Below are 26279 nucleotides of genomic sequence, written 5' to 3'. Positions count from 1 at the left end.
CATCTGCCAGGCCCTACCTCACCAGCCTTCACCAGGGCGTTTGAGGACCAGGTCTCACCTGAGAGATGCAGAGAGGGTCAGGCATTGTACGGGAGTTTCTAGGAACATGAGGCAGGAGGCACCTGGCTAAGGGTGGGGATCCCTGAGACACCCCCAAATATGGAGATGGTGTGTGGATTTCTGGCACCCACACCGTGAGGCACTCATTTGCAGTCAAGAGAGTGAGTACTTGGCAAAAGCAAGGGGGATATCATGGAAGCCCAGTCATAACATGAGTGACTCAGCCACCTCATGAAGATGCTGGGCTATTTCTGCTTGTAGCTGGCTTTATTCATGGCCCAAAGTAGGGTGGGGTTGGGGGGGGGAGGTCAACAGTTCCTTGAATTGTGAAGACGTGGATGTGGTTTTACTTCTGGTTTGTACTTTATGTTGTTAGCAACTGTTGCCAACAGAGTTTTGACTCAGGACCAGTGGAGCCCAGTCTGAGGACCACCAGTCCAGAAATAAGTCAACAATGGCCAGGCATTTTAGGTCAAGGTGAGTTTATTGTCCAAATAGCATAACCTAATTGCATCCAAAACCACTTCCAACTCCATCCTCAAATCTGACTGCACACGAGTCAGAAGAACAAGTTGCCTTTTAAAAGATCACTTAGAACAGCTGACTGTGACCATCACAGCCGACACCACGCTCCCCCCGGATTTCCTAAAGACCTTATTTTTTTTTCCCCACACGATCATGCTACTTTAGCATTGTCTAGCATCCCAACCATAAAACCCACCCACACCTGTTATAGAATACACCGTGAGAGAATAACATCGATATGATATGGTATCACACTCTTAAAGCAAATTAAAAAAGAAAGGAAAAAAAAAAACAATCCAAGACAAGAGATCATAACTGATAGATCTGAGGTACACGGCAGAAGGATAATAAACATAAGGGAGATAATTTGATGACCTGGCGACTTGCTGGGGACGACATACATGATGATCAGCCAAGAATGACAGCCAATAAAAATTAAGAGACCTTTTAAATTTTTTTTCCTTTTTTGTCAAAGATAGGCACCTGTTGAAATCGAGTGGCTACTGTGCTGGCTACGGTCAGTAAGGCACTTCTCCCCCACGAGTGGGCTGCGGGCAAAGCCGTGACCTGCAGCTCCATCAGGTGTGTGTATTTGTTGATGGCTTCTTAAAACTAGAGCCAAAAACCTATCTGCTAGCCCAGTCAAGTTTAAAAGCAGAGGGGGCACAGGTTCTGGCTGGAGCACCTCTTCTGTGTTGTTAGACTCTAAAAACATCAAAGGCCACGTGGGGTAAGGAAGTCACAACACCTCCTGGATCTTCCTACCCAAATGGATGAGCGTGCGGCAGCTGTTCAGAGCCACCCGGCGTCTGCACCGAGAAATGCCTGTGTGCAATGTGTACCTATGGAGGGGCTTGTTGACCTAAGAGGACTTCACTGTCTCGGTATTCATTTCCCTTTTAAAGCTATTCCCAAGGTTGGACTGCCTAAGATAAGCAAAGAGGAATCCTTTGGACTTAGAAGTCAGCTGGCTTACTTAGACTTCTCATTGCTACCCCCAGTTTCCACACCACCAGTATACCCTCTTGAACTAGAAAATCAGTATTTACAGGACATAAGGTACAAGTGTGATCCTCCCAGGCCTGTCTCCATAGCCCACCCATACAGAGAAAGCTCATCCACCCTCTTTGTGAAAGCCGTCCAATCTTGTCTGTTGGTCCTATAGCTCTCAAGGCACAGATTGGTAGATCCCCAAATAGCTAGGCTATAAGAAAGCTATTAAGCTCCCTCTGAGGGGCCACTTACCCTGCTAGCAACAGGATGGGGTCCAGGGCAGCTCCATATACCCCTAGCCCGGGGAGCTGCCAGAGCTTGGTTAGCACACACTTTAAGATTAACTACCTCCAAGATGTGCCCTGCGCTTCCATGGTGTCCTGGGGACAGCGCACACCAAGACAACCCCTAAAAGCTGACTCTTCTAGAAGGAGCACACTACTCAATGGATGGTCAGCCTTTGTCCTCTTGCAGGCTGCCTGGCTATTAGGAACTGTTCTGAATCTCCTAATGCTTAGCATATTATTTTTTGGCATACTAGGGTTTCCTCCCCACTAAGATTTGGTCGAAACAGGGAAGGATCAAAATTTGGCAAGCTGGGGGACCAACTTAGCCCCCACAGATGGAGAAAGAACAAACAACAAGAAAAAAAAAAGAGTTTCTTAACAAGGCAGAAAAAAAAATCAGAGTCTGCAATCCCTTTTGAAGGACGTGAAGGGGGTGAGGGAGCAAGCTGAAATCCACAGGGTGATCTGTACCCCTTTGGGACAAAAATATTACCATGGAGACCCAGATTTAAGCAGAGGGTACTGATCACCAAGGAATCAAGGCTCCCCACCTTGTGTAAGCAAAGAGCAGGCAGAACAACCACTCTGCACCCTTCATCAGACAGGCTCTGAGGATGGCAGACAGGAAGTGTCCTCTTCATCCCAGATGAGAGGACTGGAGGGGCAGACAGTAGCCTGTCTCTTCTCTGCTGGGTCAGTTTCCTTCATTCAGTATTCTGTTTAACCCCAAGGTCATGAGTGCCTTGGGTAACTCATGAGGCACCCCAGGTGCCCGAGAACTCAAGTGATTGTGTTCGTCTGGTTCTTAAAGACCAGGAGTATGGGCTGTGCAGAGTGAGCTCTGGATAAACACTGGCTAGCTGCAGGCTGCTCCCTTCCTGCCCCCCCCGTCACACTTCCCAATTCATCACTCACAGTTCCACCACAAACTCCCTAGAATTTTAGGGTCATGCTAACTCCCCGAGTCCTGATCCTTCCTAAATATATTTGAGACCGGAGGAACGGCCTCTCACTCCCTTTCGGTGTGCATCCCAAACTTCTTCAGCCCATGCTTCCTATCTGACACACTCAATGGGACTCAAAACCTGAAGCCATTCAATACCACCCACAGACACCTTGGCCCTGCACAACATTTGCCTGCCACTGTGGAGGATGGGAGACTCAGCACCACAGACTCCGTCCTAGGAAGACTTTGAAGACCATCCTAAGTAGGGGTATCAGTGCCAAGGAGAATTAAACTGGTCAACTTTCATGATGAAGGGGCCCTATAGAGAAGAAGGTCCTGTTCCCAGATGGGCTACAAGATGGGTGTGTGTGTGTGTGTGTGTCTATGAACTGTCTGCCGGAATTTTTGATTGTTGATCCAGGTGGACTGCATACAAATCAGGCTTGCCCGGTCCACTGCCTGTGTTTGCCGAGTGCCTGCCTCGTGTGGAGGAGCCCTTTGGCGTGCTTTTATCATGAGGAGGGAGCCTGAGTCAAAGGGGAGCCTGCGAGGCAGAAGATCCCCGGGCCTGAGACCTTAAGGTCAGATCTCTTCTGCCTTCTACCTAGGATGCCCAGCTTCTGCTTTCTGCCTGCCCTCTGCCTGTGCCTTCTGCTAGCGGCCTTCCCAATAGAAACTATAGCTGCGAGGTATCGTGAAACAAAAACATACATTGTTATCATTATTGATTTTGTCCAGTAAACCTGAGGTAAAGAATACTCTCTTTGAAGAATGTGATGGGGGTGGGAGATCCATGAAAGGAAAGGAGAGAAACAGAACGGATGAAATATAACCATGCTATGCTACCTGAAGGAAAGAACTGAGGAAAAAGCCTTCCCAGTACAAAGAACTCATCTCAACCATCTACTCCGGGACTTGAAATTGAAGCAGTAAAATAATATATTATAACAATGTTTCTAAAATAGCAGCACACCGTGAAACATTACAGCTAGGTACTGTTAATGTGAATAGGGATGAATGATCTCAGCTTAGCAGCGAAAAATAATAATAAACAGAACAAAAGAAAACAAAAGATAAGAGACCCTTAGCTGTTTCTCCGTCTTCAACCCTCACGCTAGGAAACAAGGCAGAGCCTGTGTATGAAATTCTTTCTTCAAAGCAGCCCTGTTCTGATCTTTTATCTTTAAAAAAAAGGCAAATATTTTAACAAATAGCTTCATTTCCTGTCAATTGACAACTGTGGCTCCAACTTCCATTTGCTGATTGCCTCAAAGAAGTAGGAGAGGAAAAATTCAAGTACGATGAATACAACTTTGCAGTAAAATTAAACAAACAAACAGAAAAAAAACACAACAACCCAAAAACAGAAAAGGTAACAAAATGCCGCACCTGATGTTTCTTTTCATGTCCAAAGAAGAAAATTACAGATGGGGATTCAATCCTTCTATGCCACCAGAATGGTTTAAACCTTTGTTTTTAGGCTGGGATAGGAATGTCAGCGGAAGGACCTCTTAGTCCTGGTAGGGACACCAGAGTTATGTACCAGAACATCAGACTCCAAAAATGAATACTAGGAAGGGGGGGGGGCAAAGAAGGAAGGAGTATTCAACATGATTGCATAAACCATCCCATCTACCCACCTCCCCCCCACCACCCCAACCCAGAACAATTTTTCAAAGTGCTTTTCTAATGGAATGGTTTATAACAACGTTAAACTGTGGACCAGACATGCCAGTCAGCACCAGAAGCTAAGCTGTTGTTTTCCTAATAAGGGATTAAAGATTGCCTCGCCCTCTTCCGTTATATAGGATAGCTTTGTTTCAGGTTCACTTGTGGTCTCCACCTGCCCCCATTTAGATGAGTTTTGGTCATGGCCCATAGCTAATCCCCTCCATTAGATAGCAGTAGGTACATCTACAATGAACCATGTTTGGAGGAAGAAGCACAAACTCACCAAATATGAGACTTAGGAGCCAATCATCTGTGTCCAACTGGCAAAAGACATACCCCTTAGATAGCAGCTACTGTAGACAGCGAGAGAATGCAACGGAGAGACCCTGCCATGCTAAGTCTTGGTAACACGTGGTGAGGCGTCAAGGCGCTTCTTACATCCAAAATGGTTCAGCCATGTGGACAGGTAGTTCTGTGCAACCTCCCCAGCGCGTCCCTTCTTGCTTCTGATTCCTTCTTGCGCTCACTGCTCTGCAATCTAATCATGCATGCCTTACTGGCATCCACGGCTCCTTGCAATTCTACTAAAAGGGGCATATGGACTAGTTCACAAGCACAAAAGACAGTTTTCTCTAACTTGTTCCAATATTGCAGGTGTACGTAATGGAGCTAGCCTGCGCGCTCTCCTGTAAGCATCTTACTATGACTCTTCCATCACCAAACAACTGTTCTCTTAGACAAGGGATCCCCGTATGCCGTACTTTGAACAGGCACCACATGCATTTCAAATTATAGGGCCTTTCCCTCTCACTTCTAAAAGATCTTTAAATACGATCTAGGTGGGGGCAGATTTTTTTTTTTTTTAAAGTTTCATCCTAAAACACAAAGAACCAAGCGTAACTAGAGAGAGAAGGAGCGAGCAGATGACGAACACGCCTCTCTCTTGCGGGCCCCGAACGGCGTCCTCACAGGTCAACGTCCCGAACGTCCGTAGGGGTGGTGGCTTGGTCCAGGTCGTCCACAGACTTGGGTCCGTTGTGCTGCTCTTGACGGACCTGCTGCAGGCTGTTGAGGAGCACAGCCTCAATTTGCTCCTGGCAGGCTTTGAGACAGTCCTAGAGGAAGAAGGTCCAGACCGGAGCCATTAGCATATTTACTGGCGCAGAACCTCTCCCAGAGAGAGACACTACCCAACTCACATCACCCCATACTCATTTTCCTATAGAAGGACATATGAAGAAGAGATGTTCTCAAAGGCCACGGCAGCTTAGCGCATGAAGTGGCGTCCATGAGCTGGCAACGTTAGCACCACGTGGCAGCTAGAAAGCCACCCCAGATTGAGCCAATAGGAGCTGAGATTTCAGCTGAAACCCAGGCATTTCCTCTTCTAAACCACAGACCAAAAGGTGATCCAGCTTTAAAAAAAAATCCCTTGCCTGGACATCAAGGAGCCAAATGGAGGTTTTCTGTCTGGGAAGGTTAGGAGGTGGCACAGGATTTGGTTCCCACAGGATGCTACACTGTCAGCCAAGCCAGCAGCCAATGAATAGGTAACAAGGGGAATGCTTATCTGCTCCAAGTGTTCAGAAACTGAAAACCCCTGCATTTTCTGCTCCTCTGCCACCCTGGAACTCCTTTCACAAACACAATGCAGAGTGTTTACAAACCTCAGGACACTCGGGCTTGTCCAATTGGGGAATAAGCAAGAATTTGCACTGTTGCCTTTATTAGTCTATATTTGGTAGGGAAAATCCAGAGCAAGCTGCCCCAGGCAGAAGCTTCTATTAGCTGGGAGACATGGAATGCGAGGGCAAGTCATGCTGTCACTGGGATGGGACTACGGCTCAGGCTCGAAGGCTGGGGGTGGCAAGCCAAGGAAACTGCTCTTCGTAGGGACTTTTCCCCTTCGCCTCTTGGGTCTGCCTCCCCGCACTCTGCATACAGAAACTGGGCTAAACTGAATCTTCCCCTGCCTGCCCACAGTTTAATACACACTTCCCCTCTGTTTATTTCTCGGTGGAGATCTCACCACCTAGAGGTTGCTATTTTCCCAAGCACAAAGGCATTATCTTTATTTTCCAAAGACCTAAAATAAAGTTGGCATTGACTACCAAGGAGCGAAGTTTCCGTTCCCTCCCACCTCCAACTTTTTTCTTTCCTATCTCTCATCTGTTCCATGTTTCAAACTATAGCTTGAAGATGAGAAGTGACGGCAGACCAAGGGCAGAGGGCAGAGGGCAGAGGGCAGAGGTGAAATGCTTCCCCGAATCTAAGAACCATGGGAAAAAGGAGGACGGTGTTTGCTGCTCAGTCCACACATTAGTGATTCCCGTCTCTGTTTCTCCACCTGTAAAGATGAACTCCTAAGTAGCAGACTGATAAATGATCACTGTTGACGCGAGTGTGGTATGTTTTTATCTGTCCCGGAATCTGAAAGAGTCCTTTGGACTTTGAGATTGGATGTTTCTCAGGCTGGCTTTAATCAAATGATTCTCCTGCCTCAGCCTCCGGAGTATCCAGGACTGCAGGCACACAAACATGGCCATCTTAGATGTGTTTAAAGGAAGGTAAGGATTAGCAATTATTCAAGACAAGGATGTGCCACAGATCTGGTCCTAGAGATAGTGTGGTCCAGTGCTGGGGATCACCAAGCCAATTTCAACAGCGCCAAACGAGGGACTCACATGCCAAGGATCTAACGTCTCTCATCCTGATCTGTGGGCAAGATCATCTGGGTTGGCACATCCAGCCCATCGTCATGACCAATGTACATCTCCATGGTACCAGTGTATGAATCTTGCCAGATGGTCCTCTGAGGAGATCAGCCTGTAGAGAGCTTAAGGATTTGACTGTAGGATTTGCTGTTTCCTGATTCTTCCTGCTAGCAAGCCTTCCCTTCTACTGGCCCAAGACTTTAAAGGGACAGTGCTGAGAGACCCCTACAGGGAAGACAGGACATCTGGCAGTCATTTCCACTGGACTTGGAGAGCCAAAGGCTCAAAATGATGCAAGAGGCACGCGTCAACCAAGGGCAGGTTCACAGGCTAGTCTAAGCAACGGAGGGAGATCCAAAGATTTCTAAAAAAAATGTACACTCTCCTTTCTGACGTTAATTGACAGCCAGCTCATTACTGACTCTAGATGACCCTTGACCTATGATCCCTCTCACTTGGAGAAGAGAACAAGGGCTAACATCAGCCTAGGAAAGATGGCCGCAACTCCACCTGCTGCTCACACAGTCGACTGCTAAGCCCGTCTCTGGTCTTTGCTGGACTATACATCAGTTTCTACTCCCTGACAAGTTGTTCTACTTTTAACTAGGACCCCTCAGTCCTGGCTCAGGCAGGTGGAAATCTCAAAGGCAAAAGCCTGTACTGCGTGAACCACGGAGAGCACACCACTTACTACTGATGGAGAAATCTGCGCGGTACCCTTCCAACATCAATCAATCCCAGTATAGTAACACCCTCCTCCCCCACGGCTCTGTGGGAGCCCTTCTCGGGCCCAACGGAGCAAATAAACTTCCCATGAGCCTGCAGAAAGCAAAGAGGACCATTGCAGGGGAGTCATGACTTACAAGGAGCAGGGGAATAAGTTGCAGGCGGCGACTTAGGAGATGGAAGAGCCCTGCCCCCAACCCAGCCACATAGCTTGTGCCAGGAGGCCGCAGGAGAGAAGTATGGAGTCCGGAGCAATTCCAAAGGGACAGGACTCACAAATGATATCTTAATAAATAATCAGAGTATCCGCAATTTTGGAGATGTAAGGGGCCTGCAGAGACCAAACTGGGGACAGGCTTGGGGAATGGGAGTGGCTTGTCCCTGAATGACAACAGAAAAATCCACGCAAGTCGCCAGTGTGAGAACTTTCTCTGCAAGTTCTCTGCTTCTTTCAAGATGTAATGAAGGGTATAATGGACAGAGATGCTCCAGAAAGGAAGACCCAGGCCGAGTGTGTGTGTGTGTGTGTGTGTGTGTGTGTGTGTGTGTGTGTAGGGGTGATGACAACAGTGCCCCCGATGAAAAGATGCTACATCCCTGTGACATGCGAGAACTCCAGGACCTCAGCTTTGCGGCAGCCTCCCAAAGCAGCAGGCACTGTGTTAAGATGCCCCAAATTAAGCTGATTAAAAGGAAAGCTATAATGCTAGTCTGTCAGCCGGACAGGTGGCACTCCACTGCGCTGGAGGTCGGGCACCCCTCCAGCTTCTCTGATGACGGCCCCCTCCCTACACTGCCCCGGCCCCCCAGCCTCAGAGCCCTGACAGCAGCGGCTGTGATCTCCAGCTCGTTACTCGGTCCCCGACTTCCTCCACTTGCTGGCTCGAGCTCCCTGCCCTGCACCCTCCACCGCCTGCATGAATGGGCCACGGAACTCCAACCATTAGCCCTCAGTGTAACTGCATCAATCCATTTTCACTACACACGCACTGCACTCAACAGGGGGACAAAGGGCTGAATGAGCCCCAGACCCGCGGCCAACTCAGGCAGAGACAACTTAGGAAACTATCTCATTCTTCCTTTCTTCACAGCCTGTTTGGCTTGTTTCCTTGCATACCAAATGACACTGACCAGAAACGAGGAGGGAGGGAGGGAGGCAGCCCCCAGCTCTAGCCCACCTCCCCCGCCCCCTAGCCCGTTGCCTTCCAACCAAGCTTCCCAGAATTGCTGACCTGGTAAAGCCCACTAAAGGGTCACAGCGATGGCTCTCAAACAGCAAGTCTCAGGCTAAGGGGAAACGGAAGAGATGATAGGGACCTCACAGAAAACCTGGGGTCCAAAACAAGCCGTATTTCCTGAAGTTATTAGTTTTCTAATTCCTCACTGATAAGCAGTATCATAAAAAGCCAAGATGAGCCTAAGGGAAGAACATTCTAGAATCTACTCTGGGCAGTTCTCGGGAGCATGGCAAGAAGTGCTGATGTAACCCAGATCGAACTGGCTGTCTGACTAGAGCCTGTATTTGGTCTATGAAATATCTTCTAGAAATGTTCTCATATCTTTAGAGCATGAAAACCTCAATTCAATTCTTTTTTTTTTCTCCTGGAAATGCTGGGAACTAAACCCAGAGTCTTGCGTGTGCTAGGCAAGCATTCTACCACCGAGTCCCCTATCAACCAGAAGTTCCACTCTGTAACTTGTTCCGTGTGGTTGAGAGTGAAGGTTAAGTGACGTGCACTAAGATAATCTTCTGACACGTAATTATGTATGTATAGACAGACAGGTAGATACAGAGAGATGATTCATGCTTCCAAAAGTTATGAATGAATGAGAGGCACACTTGAAACCCATCTGCCTGCCCTTCGCTCCTTCCTTCCTCCTTCCCTCCCTCCCTCCCTCCAGTCTCACTCCCCGATGACTGCCAGAGGCTTGGGATAAAAAGCCAAGTCTAGTTGGGTCTCATTCAAGAGGCCCTATGGTCAACTTAACAGTGAGGTAAATGCTGGACCAAAGCATTATCACACTGTGGAGGGGACGGAAAAGGAACCCAATTCTGCAGGGGTCTGGGATGGTCGATCCCCGCTCTCAAACTCACCCTTGGCAACGGAAGCCTGGGTAGGTAAGAAGTTCCCCAAGAGCCAGCCTGCCTCCCTGGCTAGGATCTGTTTTTAGCAACTCTTAACTTGTAGCTGGAAGTAAAAAGTACTGAAAATACGTTATCCTCTGAGATTTCCCTTCCTGTAAAACTGTCAGGGTTTTCACTCAAATTTCTTTTTGGAATGGAGTGTTCTGGTTTATTTTGGCAACAAGATGGGAAAACAAAGACCCACTTTCTCAGAGCCGCGTGGGTCCCTGCAATCCCAGCTATCTGCTGCCACTGAGTCGTGGAATGCAGTCCACGGGTGGCAGACGAGTCAAGAGGACCCGCTTTCAGCCTTGCTTTCAGACCATCCATGAGTTGTCACTTAAAGTGCGAGTCAAACAGGGTGGCTCTGAAAGGCTGAAAAGACTGGAAAGAAAAAGGTGAACTCAGGAACTTCAGTTGGCTCTCTGTCACAAGGCGGCAAATGTGGTCCTGAGCGTTGGTTTAATGTATCCATGGGACAGCCCAAAGCACCCACTGGCATTTCACAGGGGTGATCCAGGATGTTTCATATGTATTTGTACACATAATGCATATGTATCTATATACATATAGATATATACATAATCCACGAGTATATATCTACATATCTATATATGTACATATCTATATATGTATATATAGATAAAGTATTATGACATATCAACCATTTTTATCATATTTTAGTGCTATGTACATCTGTACTGTGGGTTCTGCCCAGGATACTCATCTCAACCTGAGCTTTTACTATGGACTTCCCTTTCCTTCCTCCTCCCTGGTCCTGGGAACCTCAGTTACACTTTTTGTTTCTATGAATTTGACCTCTCCAGCTGCTTCATAGACAGCCGGATCTGGCTTACCTTACTTAGCACAGTGTTTTTCAGCTTAAGCCCATGAGGATGTTTCTTTTGAAAGGCTATACAGAATCCCATCCCATGGTCGCATCACATTTTGTTTCTCTAGTCCAAGGACCTGTTTTACAAACTTTATTCTGCTCAAATTACAATCGGCCTCATGAGTTCCTTCACTTAAAGAAATGCCCTGTCTCGTTTTAAACTCAGAACACGCTAGCATTTGTTAATCCACGATCTTGTCAGGCCGCTCCAGGCTCTACTTTTCTTTTTTGAAATGTAGTTCATCTACTTTATGTGCACCAGAGTTGTGCCCGCCTGTGTCTGGAGTTACAGATAGAGTCACATGGGAGCTTGGGAATCAAATCCAGGGGCTCCAAAAGAGCAGTCAGTGCTCTTAAGCATTAAAATCATCCCAGTCCTTACTTTACATTTCGATTGATCGCCAAGTTATTTTCTATGCTCCGTCTGCCTAGTCCAGCTTCTAGCACTGTGCCCGGGGACTACTCTAATGCAGCAGTCTGCAACAACTGGGCATTCTCAGTGCTTCCAGAAATGAATGGGGAGGTGTGATCTAAACACACCACTTCTTCATTCCCAAAATGGTGAACAGAGCCCGGGAAAGCAGAATTCTCCCTCTGATCACCAGTGCATTCTAAATGGAAGCTGTATTGGCCTTCGCTCTGGAATTCAGCTCCTCAGAGAACACGTGCTGATGGAAGGGAAGACTTTCAGCAACTGGGGAGCTGCAGGAACAACAAAACCTTCCACTGAGAACACTTCCGGGAAGCAATGAGTGAGCTTCCAGGGGGTCAGTGGTACGTGTGGAACTTACTGAGTCACCAGCCATTTACCTGGACAAGTGAGGTCAATCTGGCTAGTTCCTATGTCAATGCCTAGGTTTTAATGCTGCGAGGTCTATTCTTGGGTGAACTGGGAGAATCAAGCATCACCTGCACCCCAAATTAAGACAAAACCCTGGTCCCTTGCAGAAATGAAGCGCCAGAGACAGTGAGATGACTCAACGGGTAAAGTTGCCAGCACCAAGCTTGCTGACCCAAGATGAATTCCCAGAATCCGCATGAAGGAAGAGCCAATCTCCAGAGCAGATTGTTCTAACTGTGTTACACACATGCACACAAACACACAGACATAATTGAAAATTTTGTTCAAAGAAATAACCGATGGGAGCCTAGCTGGATGTATCTCAGTCTGGCGGCTGACTAGAATTTCCTTGGTGTCTGAGAGGGAAGAGGGCATCTCCAGTATGAAATGACAGGCTGGCGTGGGGTCACCAGAGTCAGAGAGTCTCAGTGGTCGACCACATGAGCAGTTTCTGTCCATGTGTAACAGTAAGGACTGGGGCAAGGGAAAGTCAAAGCACTGAGCCCTGCCGGGATATCAGCCAATCAGAGCAGGCCTTTAACTGTTGAAAATGGGGAGACAACCTCAGGGTCAAGCTGCTGTCATAGGCATTTTTGTGTGTTGGGGAAGGGGTGAAGAAAGACTTATTTGCAGCCATCTAGCATCCTATCTACAAAGGGAGCCTTAACAGGAGACATTAAGAAAAGGCAAGAAGGACGAGGCCCTTCACACACACACTTCCCTTGGGGAATAAGAGATGCATTCTTCACCCTGTGCTGGGGTTGGAACCGGAGAACTTTGCAATCTATACTTTGGAGCCCTTGCTGGAAAACATACATTTGGGCACCAACATTTAATACAGTTCATCTAAAAACCGGTTCCGAGAAGAGCCCAGGCTTCTCTGAGCTAGTGGCCAAGGCCAAATCCGAATACAGGTAAACTGATGTAAGGCCTTGAGCTCCCCGAGTTTAAACAACCACTGCTCAGCCTACCTTGGGGAGACACCAGCCACAGGCCCATGGATCACATGATCACGTGACATGGCCCTAGAACCCAGTAAATTCCTTCACAGGGCACTCTCATTCCTGAGCCTCTCCATGGTGAAGCACTAGGACCCAAGAGCCAGCAATACTCGTCTCTCTCCTTGGCCTTTCAACGAAATGCCTTTTGCAAATACCAAGTTCCCAGGAGCCACAGCAGTGAACAGTTTCCAGGCTGGAGTCAGAGCCCAGTGGCATTGAGTCCCCGCTCTGCAACTACCTGTCTTGCCTCTAGGTTGCCTCCTTAACCCCCTCTGCTGCCTGGTGAAAACGTAGGTAACTGTCTATCTGGGCTCGGCGTCATCCCAGATGGAGCCCTTCCCAACTGTTATATCCTAGGCGGTAAAATCAGGACCTTATGGAATCTCGGTCCGTCTCAAAGCCCTCTCTTGTTTAAGAGCTCTGAATTCTGGCAGCCGGCAGCAGACTTGGGGCTATCCACACAGAATGGAAAAAGTCTAAAGCTAATAATAGTTTCTCGAATTTGTATTGCACTTGGTCTCTGTGTGCCTTGTCATTCATCACAACTTTGATCCAAAGGAAAGCCTGAGACAGGATGGTGGAAAACCCTGACATCACGCTCACAAGGCCACCTCTTGAATCTGCTCCCTCCACGGCAGCCACTGCCCAGCCGGCTTTAGCTGTCCCCTCGTTGAGCTTTACCGCCTCAGAAGGGAGTAGGAGAACTGGAGCCTCTCCATGGCAGAGCAGAGGCCCAACAACGTGTACATAAATGGACATGAACCCCACACCACAGAGGAAAAGTAGGCAACGGCCCTCCCCCTCCCATCAGCCTGCTAAGGTCTGTCTGGATTTTAAGGCACACACAGGCTTTCAGGCCCACAAAAGGAAGCAGGAGGTAGCGGTGCACACCTGTAATCCCAGCTACCAGAGAGGCAGAGGCAAGAGGATCACAAGTTCAAAGTCAGCCTGGGCAACTTTGTGAGACTGTCTCACAATAAAATGATGATGCAACTCAGTGATAGAGGGACTGCCTGGCACGCCCAGAGCCCAATCCCCAGTAACATGCACACATTGAGGGGGAGGTGTCTCTCTACTGGAGCTTACAGCACCTTAAATGCTGATCCTCAAAGACAAATAGAAAGAAAAAAACAAAAAACAAAACAACAAAAACCCCAACCCCTTTGACCCAGTATCATAAACCAACCACCTTTCCTGGAACTTTGGGAGAGACATCTGGTTTTGGCCACGATGGCAGGTACCTACCACATCAGTGTGGGTGATCTTGGCCAGCAGCTCGGTCAGCGCATCACACGTGAGCGTGTTCGCTTCTTCATCCTGCTGAAGCCCGCAGATGGCGGCTCCCACACTTCCAGTGGCTATCATCGATGGTGGGTACATGGCAAACTTGAAGTCTGTAAAGAGAGAAGAGGCTACGAGTTAAGCCCAGAAGCAAAATGGGACCCAGAGCCTGCCAGGCTGCAGAAGGCGTGGGACTGCTGTCCTAGCATCCCTGGCTCCCTTGACTCCTTCCTCAGGAACCTCTTTTGCCAACCATGGACATTCTCAGCCTTAAAAGAGAGACACCGAGGCAAGAGGGGCAGGGCAATTACCTGAGTGTATACAACAAGTCACCAAGGGCTTCGTGAGTTGCCTCAGGAGGCAACTATGCCCTACAATTGTCCAAGAAGTCAATGCATGCCAGGTACCAGGTTCTTTGCCCCAGCAGGGCCAGGGAGGTGACTAAAATGGGCATCTCCATGGGTGATGGTGGGACAGAGTCAAAGAGGCATGCAATTGTACAAACAATATTCCATCCACCCTACAGGTGGGATAACTATGGGCTTTCAATGTTTGAAGGAAGGAAGACCAAGTACAGGGAGATGGGGGAGTCATGAGAATTCTTGTGAAGAGTGATATCCCCAATAGGATCTGACTAAGAGTAACAGGTCTCTCCCTGGCTAAGCGTTAAGAAACACCACAGAGGAGCTGGAGAGTCAACTCGATTTCAGCACCCACATGAACGGTCTGGAGCTCTAATTGCAAGGGATCTGATGCCCTCTTCTGCACTGGGCATGCGCACGGTATACATACATATACGCGGGCAAAACAATCGTGTGTGTGTGTGTGTGTGTGTGAGTACGTGCTCACGTGTGTGCATGTCAGCTAAATACAGAAGCAGTAATGTAGGAGATGAGGTGAGTTGGCTCAAATTCACTTAATTCTCAACTTCTCACCCTATGTTAAGGATCTTCAGAACATCAGAACAGAGGCCAGAACTTTACTCAAATACCAAAGACTAACGTTTACTTTCCAAGGAGTTAAGACAGAAGATTCACCTCAGTTAATAAGGGCAACTTGGGACCTGAAACCTATTTCCTACTGAATGATTCATTCCCTAAGGGGCTTCTTGACTACGATCCAGTAATTGTGGGCCTGCCAACTGCTAACATGCATGCATTGAATGTGATGCCTGGTTAACATGAATATCAACCACGGAAGATGACCTTATGGATGGAAGGAAACCTGGGAATTGTCAAGCTGATCCTGCCCCTGCCCCTGCCCTGGGCTCACAAACCACAGAGGAGACACTGTCACTATTCAGTCCAGTAGCAGATGTGAAACGGGGCCCACTTTCCAGTGTACGATCTCGAGCTGGAGCAAGACCCCGACAAATCTAGTGGGGACGGAGGGCAGAGAGCATAGAGGGGCAGGGGAGTCGTACTTCAGATCGTAATGAGACCACCGGGCGGAACGTGCAATGCTCAGGGCAACCTAGGCTCTCCCCTTTTTTTCAATGCAATGCTCCCTTGCAGCAGTGTGTCACTGCGAGGGTTGTTCAGCGGGGGAGCACGGCGCCTCAGCACTGAATCTCTACTGTTCTTAGCTACTCCGCCGATCAGCGAACCGTGCATGCGTCCCCTCCCACCTGGACTCAATCCCAGGAACACTGGGTAGGCCTGGCCGTCTGTCTGTCTCTCTCCTTGGCTTCCTTCCCTTCGCCATTCACCACGTTCACCTTGAGGGCCATATATTATGGGGTCTCACCCAACTCCTGCTGGCCGCCAACCCCTGCCTGTGTCTTCTCTATCCGCCCAACTGGTGTGACAGAGCCAGCCTCCTTGCCTCCCGCGCTGCTGTAGGTCTTTCCCATATGGGCCACAGGAGACTGTTTCTCTGTCCAATAACCTTGTTAGCGCCCCTCTGTGACATTCATAGCGCAGAAGAGGCAGCCAGCCCATGGCCCTGGGCCTGCAGAGGCCCTGGGTGAGAGCACCTGGCAGTGACAGGGCAGGGAATTGTCCCCAATGTTCCCGTTCTTGTGCCCAGGCTCCAGATCAGGAGGCATCAGCGTCCCTCCCTGTAGAACTCTGCAGTCACATTGCTAACAAAACCAACTCCAGGTTAGCATGTGGAGCTAGAAGGGCTATGTGGCTTGACCTCTGGGGTGCAGGTACTAGACCTTTATGTGGGGAGTCCTCCTTGGGCACAGTGTGTCTGACACTTTATACCATGATCCTACACGCACGACTCTCCCTCTCCCCAGGGGAAAAACAGGTGTTCCCAAGAAGTAGCAACTTCTTGTGGCTGGGTAGCTAATTTGTTACACAGCAACACACCCCGTACGGTGTGTTATGCTTGGTTTCATACACACTAGACGGATATCTTCAAAAGAAACGTTTCTGACCTAAAAAAAGGGTCCTAATTTCCTGGGCAGTGGTGGCACACACCCTTAATGCCATCACCTGGGAGGAAGAAACAGGTGAAATTCAAAGTTTAAGGCCAGCCTGGTCTGCAAAACGAGTTCCAGGACAGCCAGAGCTACTCAGAGAAACCCTGTCTCGTAAAAGAAACATAAAAGTCTGAGGACAAATTTACCTTCTTCACAGGGCAAGCCTGAGGAGTGACTGTAATAGCCTAGGCTGTCAGCCCAGGCACAGAACCTGACTTGGGTTCTGTGAAGCACACATGACAGACGCCCGTCACCCTCCATCCTAATCCCTGCCCTCCACTGCTTTCACTGCCGGGACTGCCTATGTGGCTGTTAAGTCAGTCGTTACCTTTGCCCTGCAGTTCACACTGATTCAGATGTGGTTCACCTAGAGCCCAGGAGCAATGCCCATGTGAGGAGCCCCAGGCTGGCCTCCTCACTCTCTCCGGGTGGGTGCAAGAAAAGGACACATTTCAGGAAAATGGAACTATTGAGGTGTCAGGGGATTTGTTCAATTCACTGGGTATGTTGGACTTCTGACTAGGAACACCTTTGTACTCCAATCCAGTCTGGGTTTAGAACAATCCTCAGAGTTACCTCCTACACGATGAAGGAAGACACAAAGGAAGGGCTCTTAATCAGAAACCCAACTATAGAGAGCCTGGACTCGTCCCACCATCTCTGCAGTATCAGCAGGGAACTGTGGTACCAAATCCCAAGGATGCCACAGAAGCAGCTGGGTGTCTGGCGTGGCTCCCAAGTCTGGACAAGGACCAGGAGAAGCACTCCCTATCCAGAAACTTGGAATCTGCAGTTCTTGGTGAGATTTCACTGGCTTCGCTAATGGAGTTTAAATCTGGGATGCTGTGTGTGGTCCTGCTCAAAGAGCTTAACACTGAGTAAAAGTAGGAACCTAAGTAGTGCTGGCTAACAAAGCCTCCCAGGAGCTGCTTTATTCTTGCCCGCCACTAGGGGGAGCGTCGTCTATTTTCAAGACCGAACAAACCCAGAGCCTGTTTTCTCTGCTTCTTCCCCTTCCTCAACCTATAGTGAGGGAGGTGCAACTTTACAGGACCAGACCCAGGGTGCTCATTGGCCAGCAAACGACACCCGTGACATCATTCAGCACATACTCATCTGCCTCCCCCAGAAAGGATTCAGCATGGTGCAAGGGTAATAACTGCTAATGCCAGAGTTCGCTTGGGTGGGAGGTGGAGACGGCTACTGCGCCCGGAGAAACGCACCCATTCATCTTAGGGCCAGATGGGATGTGAGATAACCGGTATCACTCACACAACTCCAGTTCAACAAGCTACTTCCTCCTCTCGGCCCCATGACTGCCCTCTGGGAGCAGTGCAGAGGCCCCGGTGGAAATGTGGGTTTCGTTCTTCCTTCCTGGCTACCAGAGGTTTGGATTACATTCTAGAACAAGAGTCAAGTCCCCGGGCTTTTCAGGGTCACCACAGTCTGGCTACAACTTGGGGCTGGGAATCAATGACCACTTTTAAGAGATGACTAAGTGAACCCCAGGATTCCGCCTTGGGGTGGAGGTGGGGTAACATAGGCAATTGGGTACAGCATGCACAGTTGGGCTCCCAGCGCAAAAAGAAGGGGCTGTGGGGTATCTGGAGCACCTGTGCCGAGTTTAAACTCGATGCTGCTGCAGCCACATGCTAAGCATGAGGAGGTCGCTGGTACCCAAGTGAGATCCTGGTCATCTGGGGGCGGGGGGGGGGGTGGGGGGGTGGCGGGGAGGGAGGGGGTAGGCTTCTTGCTGTGTTTTGTTGACCTGGGACCTCTGGTGTAGAGAGCCCCTCAGGAGAACTGAGCCCACTTCTGCCTTCCGCGGAACCCCGAGTTCCAGGAACTGGAGTTATGAAGACCTCTCAGGTCGTTCAAACTCCACCCCGAGACCAACTGGGAGAGTCATACCAGTCACTTCTCTCCCCAAAGCCACTGTAGGCTGAAGAGGGAAGGAAGACACCTCTCTGCCCTGTCACCAACCCCAGAGTCCCATAAAGGCAGACTGCTGGTCAGCCACGCTTCCCTCCACGGGCCCCTGATCTCCTCACCCTCTCTTCCCCTTTCGCACACACATACGCTCCACACACCCCCTCAGAGCCTCTGCCAGCAGCTCTTTCACAACTGGGTTTTCCCATAAACTAGCAACATCACCCTGGGGCTGGCTACCTACCATTTCTTCAGGGACTGGCCCCTTCCCTTGCCATGACCCTGTGAAGACCCTGGCTGCAGGCGCTAGCCGTGTGGTATGGGGCATCCAGAAGCACCAGCTGTGGTGGAAGGGACAGGCTCCTCCTGCCTTTGGTCCTTGACTCACTCTGAGCCTGCTATTTGAGAGTCCTGCCATGTTTGGGCCCACTAGATCTTAGCCCCCCAAAGATCATGTCCCCCAAGAAGACTGTCGTTGAAGAAGAGCAGCAGGTCTTGGTATTTAGGCTACTGTCCAGCCTACTGCCTGTCATGCCCCATCACCAGCAGGGCTCCAGAGTTTATTCACTTGCAGAGGCCCAAATGCAGAGCAGGAGAGAGATCGGGGCCCGTAACAGGGTCCTTCCCACACTCAGAAGGCTTGAGGCTCTCTTCTCTACTTTCACCAGGTCTACGCCTCCGGCTGGGTACTTGGCATACGGCTCTGACCTGACTGGAGGTACCCTCTCCCCTATCCTTCCCACTCCTTGGCTAAAGCTAGGCTGAGGCCCCCAAAGGCAGACTTCCTGACTGCCCCCACCTCCCAGCAGACCTCTGTCCTCAGTCCCTGGATCCCAGGCTCCCCGTTTTGGCCCCAAAGTTGGCAGCTGCCCCAAGGATCTGGACAGGGCAGCCAAGAGTGGGGGATGGGATCCCCAAGAACAGAGAACGGGCCTGTGGTCTATACAGGATTAGGAGAATCTATCTACCCCAGTGCAAGATCAGGGAGAGAGAAGCGGTGAACAGACTCCCCCAGAGGTCTGTTCGTCAAAAGACAAGGTCAGAGCAGGACTCTGGCGGCTGGCAGTTGGGTGATGGTGTTATTTAGGTCCTGGGGTCAGCTGTCCTAGGGCCAGAGAGAAAAAGTTGTTTCACCTCTCCCCCTCTCTGAACCAAGGCAAGAGAGGAAAGGAACGGAGGAGTTCCTGGGAGACAAAAGAGCAGGCCAATGTGAGACTGACCTCTAGAGCCCAGGCCAGTGAGCAGGAGAAGGGCAGGGAGCAGACTACTGCTGTCCAAAGGGAAGCCAAGACTTTTGGGGCTTCTGTGTGCACACCTCCCTCCCCCACACTGGCTGTTGGAAGGGCAGGTAACTCCAAGGTCCCCAGGGTCTGGACTAAACCAGCAATAGGAAACCTACACACACACACACACACACACACACACACACACACACATACCTAAAAGTGGAAGGTAGAATCCCACAAACAAGCTAGTCGGAGCCCGTGTCCAGTAGCAGGAAAAGCCATGTCCACCTTAAGTGGAGAAGCTCAGGTCTCAGACCAGGGCTCCCCAATTGGAGTACTTTCTCAGTTAGTACTGCTCATGCGCCTTATAAATCACAGGGCATGTTTCGCTGTGGGCTTTAGTTCTATGCGTTCTGCAAAGGCTAAAGCAATGATGTAGCCAAGAGCTTGTTTTGCAGAGGGAATTGAACTTGAGAGAGGTGAAACAGCCTGTGCAAGGTCTTCCAGTGATAAGTAACAAAGTCTAACTGACCTTTTAACTTCATGGACTCTATTGTTCATTAGACAGTCAGCTATGCAAACACATAATTAAGGTGTTACAAGGAATTAAAATGTTACACCCCACCCCAACTCTCCATCAAAACTATGCAGTTCAATAACCCCTTGGGGAACTGAGCTTCACTTTCTGACCCTGAGGCGATGAACTCCTGACACATCTCCCCTGGACTTCTAAACTCCTAGAGTCAGGGTTTTCAACTTTCCTAATGCGGCTCCCCTTTAATATAGTTCTTCCTGCTGTAGTGACCCCCAACCATAAAATTGTTTGGTTGCTACTTCATAACTGTAATCTTGCTACTGTTATGAATTGTGACAGAAACATTTGATATGCAGGATATTTGATATGTGACCCCTGTGGGGTTGAGACCCACAGATTGAGAACCACAATTCTAGCATCTTCTACCCAGGTGTGGGCCAGTAACAGTTCTGTATCAAAATCTTTTCCAGGGCTTGGGAAATGAATCTTTACTCAAAGGTTTACTCCCTCATCAGGAGAGGGAGCAGCCAGAGGGCAATAAATGAAGCACGGTGAATAGGAACTCTTTCCCACTTATCAGGGCGGACTGCGTATTTTTATCTTGTCGCTGTTCCTTTAACCTATAGTTGCCCCCACCTTCCTTAAATTCCCTCTTGGGCTTATCTCCAAGCTGTCCTTTTCCTCAAAAGATTAAAGATTTGAACGCAACCAGTGAGCAGTAAATATAATCTTCAAAGAGCACTTTAGGCATCATAAACAATATTTTAGCAGGTCCTAATTTCTCTTCCCTTACCACACCTGTCCCCATAAAGCATTTATGAGTGAAACAGAGAAAGGAAATATTCTAGTTCCGATAAAGAGCAGCGAACAAGCCAGAAACGAAACCCCAGACTGGCTTCCTCGTGCCCACTTGCCTGGACACCCAAAGGGGCAGAGCAGTTGGTACTGCCCCACCGGCCCCTAGTGCAAGCCCGGGACCCCCTCTCACCGGTAGCACACAGAGCGATGAAGGTCTGCGCGTGCTTGCGGATCAGGGACAGCTTCTCCTTCTGCTGGGGCAGCTTGCGCAGGATATGCTCGATGAAGTCGTGAGGGGTGACAGCAGCCAGGTTCCACTTCAGCTTGCCCAGCACCACCAGCTCCCACTCCTGCGAAGGGTAGGAGCAAAAGCACTAAAAATCCGGAGGCTGACTCGGTCTGGGCTGGGGGCTGGGTTCCAGGCCTGCTTTAATGATTCTCATTAAGGCTCAGCTGTCAGATCAAGATCATGGGGGGAGGGGAGTTCATTTGTCGCCTTGCCCCTCACGCTTTGAAGTCACTGACAGCTCTTCTTGTGCTGAAAATGTCAGGCTCCGCTGAGGATAATGAGAGGGCAGGTAACTGCTGCCAAGACCCTAGGTTCTTCAAGTTTCTACCTATCCCCTATCCCCACCCACAGGACCCTGATGCCCACAAAATGCTGCTGCCTGCCCACCTAGAAACCTGGACCTAGTCCAGGTCACTGTGGCACTGTGGTGATAGTTTATTGGCTATGTCTCTACCGTAGGACTAACAGTCTCTTTACTTCTCATGGGGGAAAAGGGGGATGCTTCCAGATTCGGAGCGCAAAAAGCTTCCTTGGCCCAACTCATTGGCAACCAGTTAGCTGGCCTTTACTTGTGGGACAAAGTTTTGCTCTGTGCTGCTAACACTCCCCTTTGACACACCATGCAAAGAGCCTTGGGGATAGGACACTTTCCCCTTTCCCCTAACTCAATGGCCTTTGTCCTCGCAACTAAAGGGTCTGAGGTGGTCACTTGTGACCCCATGTTGCAGACAGTCATTTGAGGCAAGGTGGAGGGGCTTAGACGGGATTCTAAAACCCTGTCGGCCTCCTCTTTTCTGGGCCGCTCACAGCAGTCCCACTAGTAAACAACTTTGTGCCTCTCCTCTTGTGAACTAAATACGGGAAATTATGTCCCAATGAACTGGACTAAATACAATAAAACCGTAAGAGTATGTGCACCTGAAGGGTGCAGGCCTGAGCTTCCGCCTCTCTGAGGCAAGCTTGAATTTGCAAGACTTTGTTTCTTTTGTTTGTTTTTGTTTTGCTTTTCTACTTTTCTGAACGTGGGGGTGCATTCAAAAGGAAACCGTCCCCAGCAACCAGTGATTCCTGGCCGATAGAGCCTGGCCGGCCATGACTTGACTCTTCCATCTGCTAAGCCCAAGGGCAGGCTACAAAGCACTAACTAGCTACGGTATGTTTCTGGAGCAAGCTCTTTTCATCCTTAAAATAGGAGGGCTCTTCCCGACCCCATGCCTTCTGGATTGGGGGTGGAAAGCTGCCATGCTTTATTTGGAGAGAGTTAAGTTAGCTTCCCTGGTCCTGGAAAAATTAGGGTGTCATGAAAAATACCTCAAATCCTCCAGCATATCAGGCACATGGAAGATTCTTTTTCATGTGTTTTGGGAGAAAAACAAGCTGGTCTCCAATTCTGATCTTTTTTATTTTTTTTTTTTACAAGCTTTCAAGTGTGCCCTAGCTTTTAGCAGAAAGTTGGGATAAAGATCCGCTTATCTACACAAAAAACAGAGATGGTTTGAATCCCAGCTCTTCCTTCTTCTAGGGCAATGTGAGCACAAACTCGTCCTCTGGCATCATTATTAAAAGAAGCGGATCTTCCAGAAGAAAACACCTTTAGGGGCCTCTCAGACCAAACCAGAAGCAGCTGAAATCTGGCAGTGGTTCAAAGGTGAAGTCATTCGTGCCCCTCTCTGCATTCTCGGCAATTCCTCCCCCAACCTTGCACATGTCTGCCACTAGGTGGCAGCACAAGCCCAGAAAGGAGGGCTTTTCACAAAGAGCTCAGTTCAAGAAGCCAGTCTCTCTCAGCCTTGGAGACTTTGTGCAGGCCCAGGCCATGCCAGCAAGGGGGAGGGAGTGGGCAGAGGGGGTGGTCCTCTTCTACCAGTGCAAGAGAAAGGTGTGCAAACCACTGAAGGTAGGCACCAGAAGCTGCAAAAGAGCTGCAGGTTTCCGGTGTGTGGCTGCAATAGAAAGCAAAGCTGCAGGAGGGGGGAAAATGGGAGATGGTGGAGAAAGCTTTTCTGGCAGAAAACCAGAGCCAAGACAGTACCCTCTGGGAACTGCATCCAGATCACAGTCCCCCCTGGAGTTAAGAACCCATCCTTCTGATCTGACCAGCAGAAGGCCAAATGTTGACTTGGCATAAATGTTGCTATGTCGATACTTAGTGATCAGCTACTATACGTGTGTTGATATTGTGAGACTTTATTGATCTGTAAGACATTACCTGTGATACCTCCAGGCTCTTAGGAGACACAACACAGCTGGCTTGTGAGAATTCAGACCTCATTCCCGGGTTCAGTGGAAATCTAGACCTTAATTAAAAATCATTAAACTATTCTATACCCCGCCCCCAAGAATCACCCACATTCTCTTCAACTGAATTTCACCCTGGCAATTTTCCATGAGGGATCGAGAGCTTTGTTCACCTCCTGACACAGGAAGACTAAGCTATCTCCTACTAAAAGAGACCCCTGGTTAGTGTGAAGGCTTCAGAGGTTCCGGGCAATTCTGACTTCTAAGCTGAACCTTGGAGATGGTGGATGGAAGACAGTGATGGGGGAGGGCAGAGTCAGGAGCAGGGAAGGCATCATTACCAGCAGCTCCTGGGGCTTCACGGAGTTATCGGTGTAGATACACAGCTTTTCAGCAGTCAGTGGGATGGTCTCTTTGAGCTTGGAGGCTAGAAACATGCACACTGCACCCAGGAGCTGAAGATGGGTCTTAGGAGTCGGGACTCCAGCCAAGAAACGGTCCAGATAATTCATGGCCAAAGGAAAGACTTCCTCTTCGCACTTCTGTTCTTCACAGACCTACAATCAGAGTGGAATGGGGTCCGAGAATACCGTGAAAAAAAAAATAGCATCAGAAAAATAGGAAAGGAATTAAAAGTATAACCCGTGGCGACCCAAAAAAATTTTTTTTAAATTTTTTGTTGAGAGGGGGAGGGGAATAGAAAGGGCAGTAAAAACAGAGGTGAGGACATTAGGGTAAATCCGAAGAGCCCTCGGGGCTCTGATAGTCCCCAGGGCTAAAAAAGGTGGCTAACTAAAGACCCCCCCCCCCCAAGCCTAAGGCAAAGCCCAGAACAGCAGCTGCCTGCCATTCCCTCCGGCTCCTCACTTCTCTGCGCTCTAACTCACTCACTCTCTTTTTTGGATTTCGTCATCTTTTCAAAAAATCAATAAAAATATTCTGGAAGCTCCAAGGGTCCACTTCTTGGTCTCATTCGGATCCCCAGACCCTATTCTATCATTCCCGACAATTGAAAAAAATGTCCAGGGTGGTCTCGGCCGCCCAGGGGCCGCTGTTGGGGCGGTGGGTGGAGAAGAGAGGGGGAGGGAGGAGGAGGAAGCGCGCCGCAGCCGCCGCAGCTGGAGCCGGAGCACGGGGGACCGCTTAAAGAAAAAATTATTAAAAATCGAGGAAAAAGCCGAGAATCGTCCTTTGTGCCTGAAAACCCCAGAGAGGCTCCCGGCTCCCCGGAATAGAGGTTGGGGGTGTCATTAAGGTCGGTATCTCCACCCCAGGGGCTCTGGATCCCGCTGGGGAAACTTGCGGAGTGTCCGGCTGCGGCCCACAAGGGCAGTAGCTAAGAAAGCTGTCCCCAGATGGGAGCTGGGGGAGACTAATCAGGGAACCTCTCTCAAGGAGGCACGCGGGACTCTGATCTCTCATTTGGGGGTATCCCCTAGCCCGCTCTACACACACCTCCTCCCTCGCTTCCTACCCCACCCAAATCTGCGCGCTGAAGAAGCAGTCAAACTGTAAGTAACCTTGGTATACAGGGGACTGGGAGTGAGGGCACGATCAGAAAGAGGGTGGTCACCATCATGGGGTGCTTGGGGGAGCGGGCGAATGTTCCCAGTCCTTGCAATTGGAGTTTGCAAAGCAACATGGCGAAACCACGGCAGGTCCAGAGCTGTGCATACGTGGGCACCCTGCTCTCTCCGCAAAGACTGCAAACAAGGCTTAAGCAGCGGTTCTTTCAGATTACCCTAAAACGCACGTTTTTCCAGTGTGACTTGCAGGGCTCTCCTGAATTCCCTGTTTCTCTGCCCTTACTCCCCCTCCAAAGTGCCAACGCGAAGTACCGACCACACGCAGGGGATCCGAGGCCAGGGCGGTATTGCCCCAGCTTTACTGGCGGGGGTGGGGGTGGGGGTCCTGTCTTTCACTGTTGATGTGGATTTTCAGGTCCACACACCCTCGGGGGCCCCACTGAAGGCAGCTGTTCCACAAAACAGGTCAAGATGGGGATGGGAGGACGAGGAAGCCACATGCAGACACGCGCGCGCGGGATGCCATCCCCCCCACCCCCCGACATCGTTGCCTCACCCACGTTTTCCTCCCCCAGTTCACCTAGCAAGGGACAGAACTGCGTCTCGTCTAAGGGTGCGGGGCCACCTCGCGCACGAGTAATGGGAGGCCGGAGCTACTCCTCGCAGTTTTAGGGTCCCTGTGTGTTGGGCGGGGGGAGGGGGTGGTGGTGGTAAAGAAGGTAGGACTGCCTCAACTTTAGAGCGTCACCAGCACACCAACCTCTAACATCCAGGTGGCCACCATCCTGCGCATGTACGGCTGAATGTCCTTCTGCACGCACTTGAAATAGGAACACTGTGGGAGGTAGCGCTCCTCGATGGTCAACAGGTTCTGCAGGACGCGGTCTTCCAGCAGGTTGCGGTCCGGCACAGCCCTGCGGACCGGGTCCACCTCGCAACACAGCAGCTCCATGGCCAGCCAGCGACCACTCGGTCCCGACTGTGGAAGTGTTAGTAGTTTTTGGAGGGAGGGGGCGCTCCCCTTACCTCCTTCCTTTGGCGAAATTGGTGATTTGAGAGAGGGAAAATGGGAGAGAGAGAGAGAGAGAGAGAGAGAGAGAGAGAGAGAGAGAGAGAGATTGACTGAGAGAAGGAGGAAGAGTGGAAGGTGAGCGAGCAGAGCCTCAAGGGCTGCCTGCCTCGCACAGTCCTTCCCTCGGAACTGCCTTGCTCTCCCCAGCTCGCTCTCCTCACTCTGAGGCAGTG

At 49.9% G+C, this 26279-nt stretch overlaps 1 protein-coding gene across 1 annotated transcript; it reads right to left on the bottom strand.

Moving 5' to 3' along the window:
* Positions 1-525: 525 nt before the first annotated feature.
* Ccnd2 (cyclin D2) lies at positions 526-26279 on the bottom strand. The gene is made up of 5 exons (XM_048444065.3): positions 25795-26279; positions 23850-24065; positions 21172-21331; positions 14027-14175; positions 526-5597 (listed from the first exon to the last, which is right to left on the bottom strand). Exons 1-5 carry the CDS (start codon positions 25984-25986, stop codon positions 5448-5450), a joined length of 867 nt encoding a protein of 288 aa, XP_048300022.1. The 5' UTR covers positions 25987-26279; the 3' UTR covers positions 526-5447.

The sequence above is a fragment of the Myodes glareolus genome, chromosome 3, assembly GCF_982192425.1.
Source record: "Myodes glareolus chromosome 3, mMyoGla1.1, whole genome shotgun sequence".
Taxonomy (NCBI): Eukaryota; Metazoa; Chordata; class Mammalia; order Rodentia; family Cricetidae; genus Myodes; species Myodes glareolus.
The sequence above is the reverse complement of the archived record's forward strand: the minus strand, read 5'-3'. Positions and strand labels throughout refer to the sequence as shown.

Excerpts from the sequence above, each read along its gene's own strand:
- Ccnd2 (XM_048444065.3), bottom strand. The coding sequence starts at position 25,986 with ATGGAGCTGCTGTGTTGCGAGGTGGACCCGGTCCGCAGGGCTGTGCCG. Across the intron at positions 21,332-23,849 it reads TGAAGCCCCAGGAGCTGCTG|GAGTGGGAGCTGGTGGTGCT; the intron begins GTAATGATGCCT and ends TACCCTTCGCAG. Across the intron at positions 14,176-21,171 it reads CATCGCTCTGTGTGCTACCG|ACTTCAAGTTTGCCATGTAC; the intron begins GTGAGAGGGGGT and ends CTCTCTTTACAG.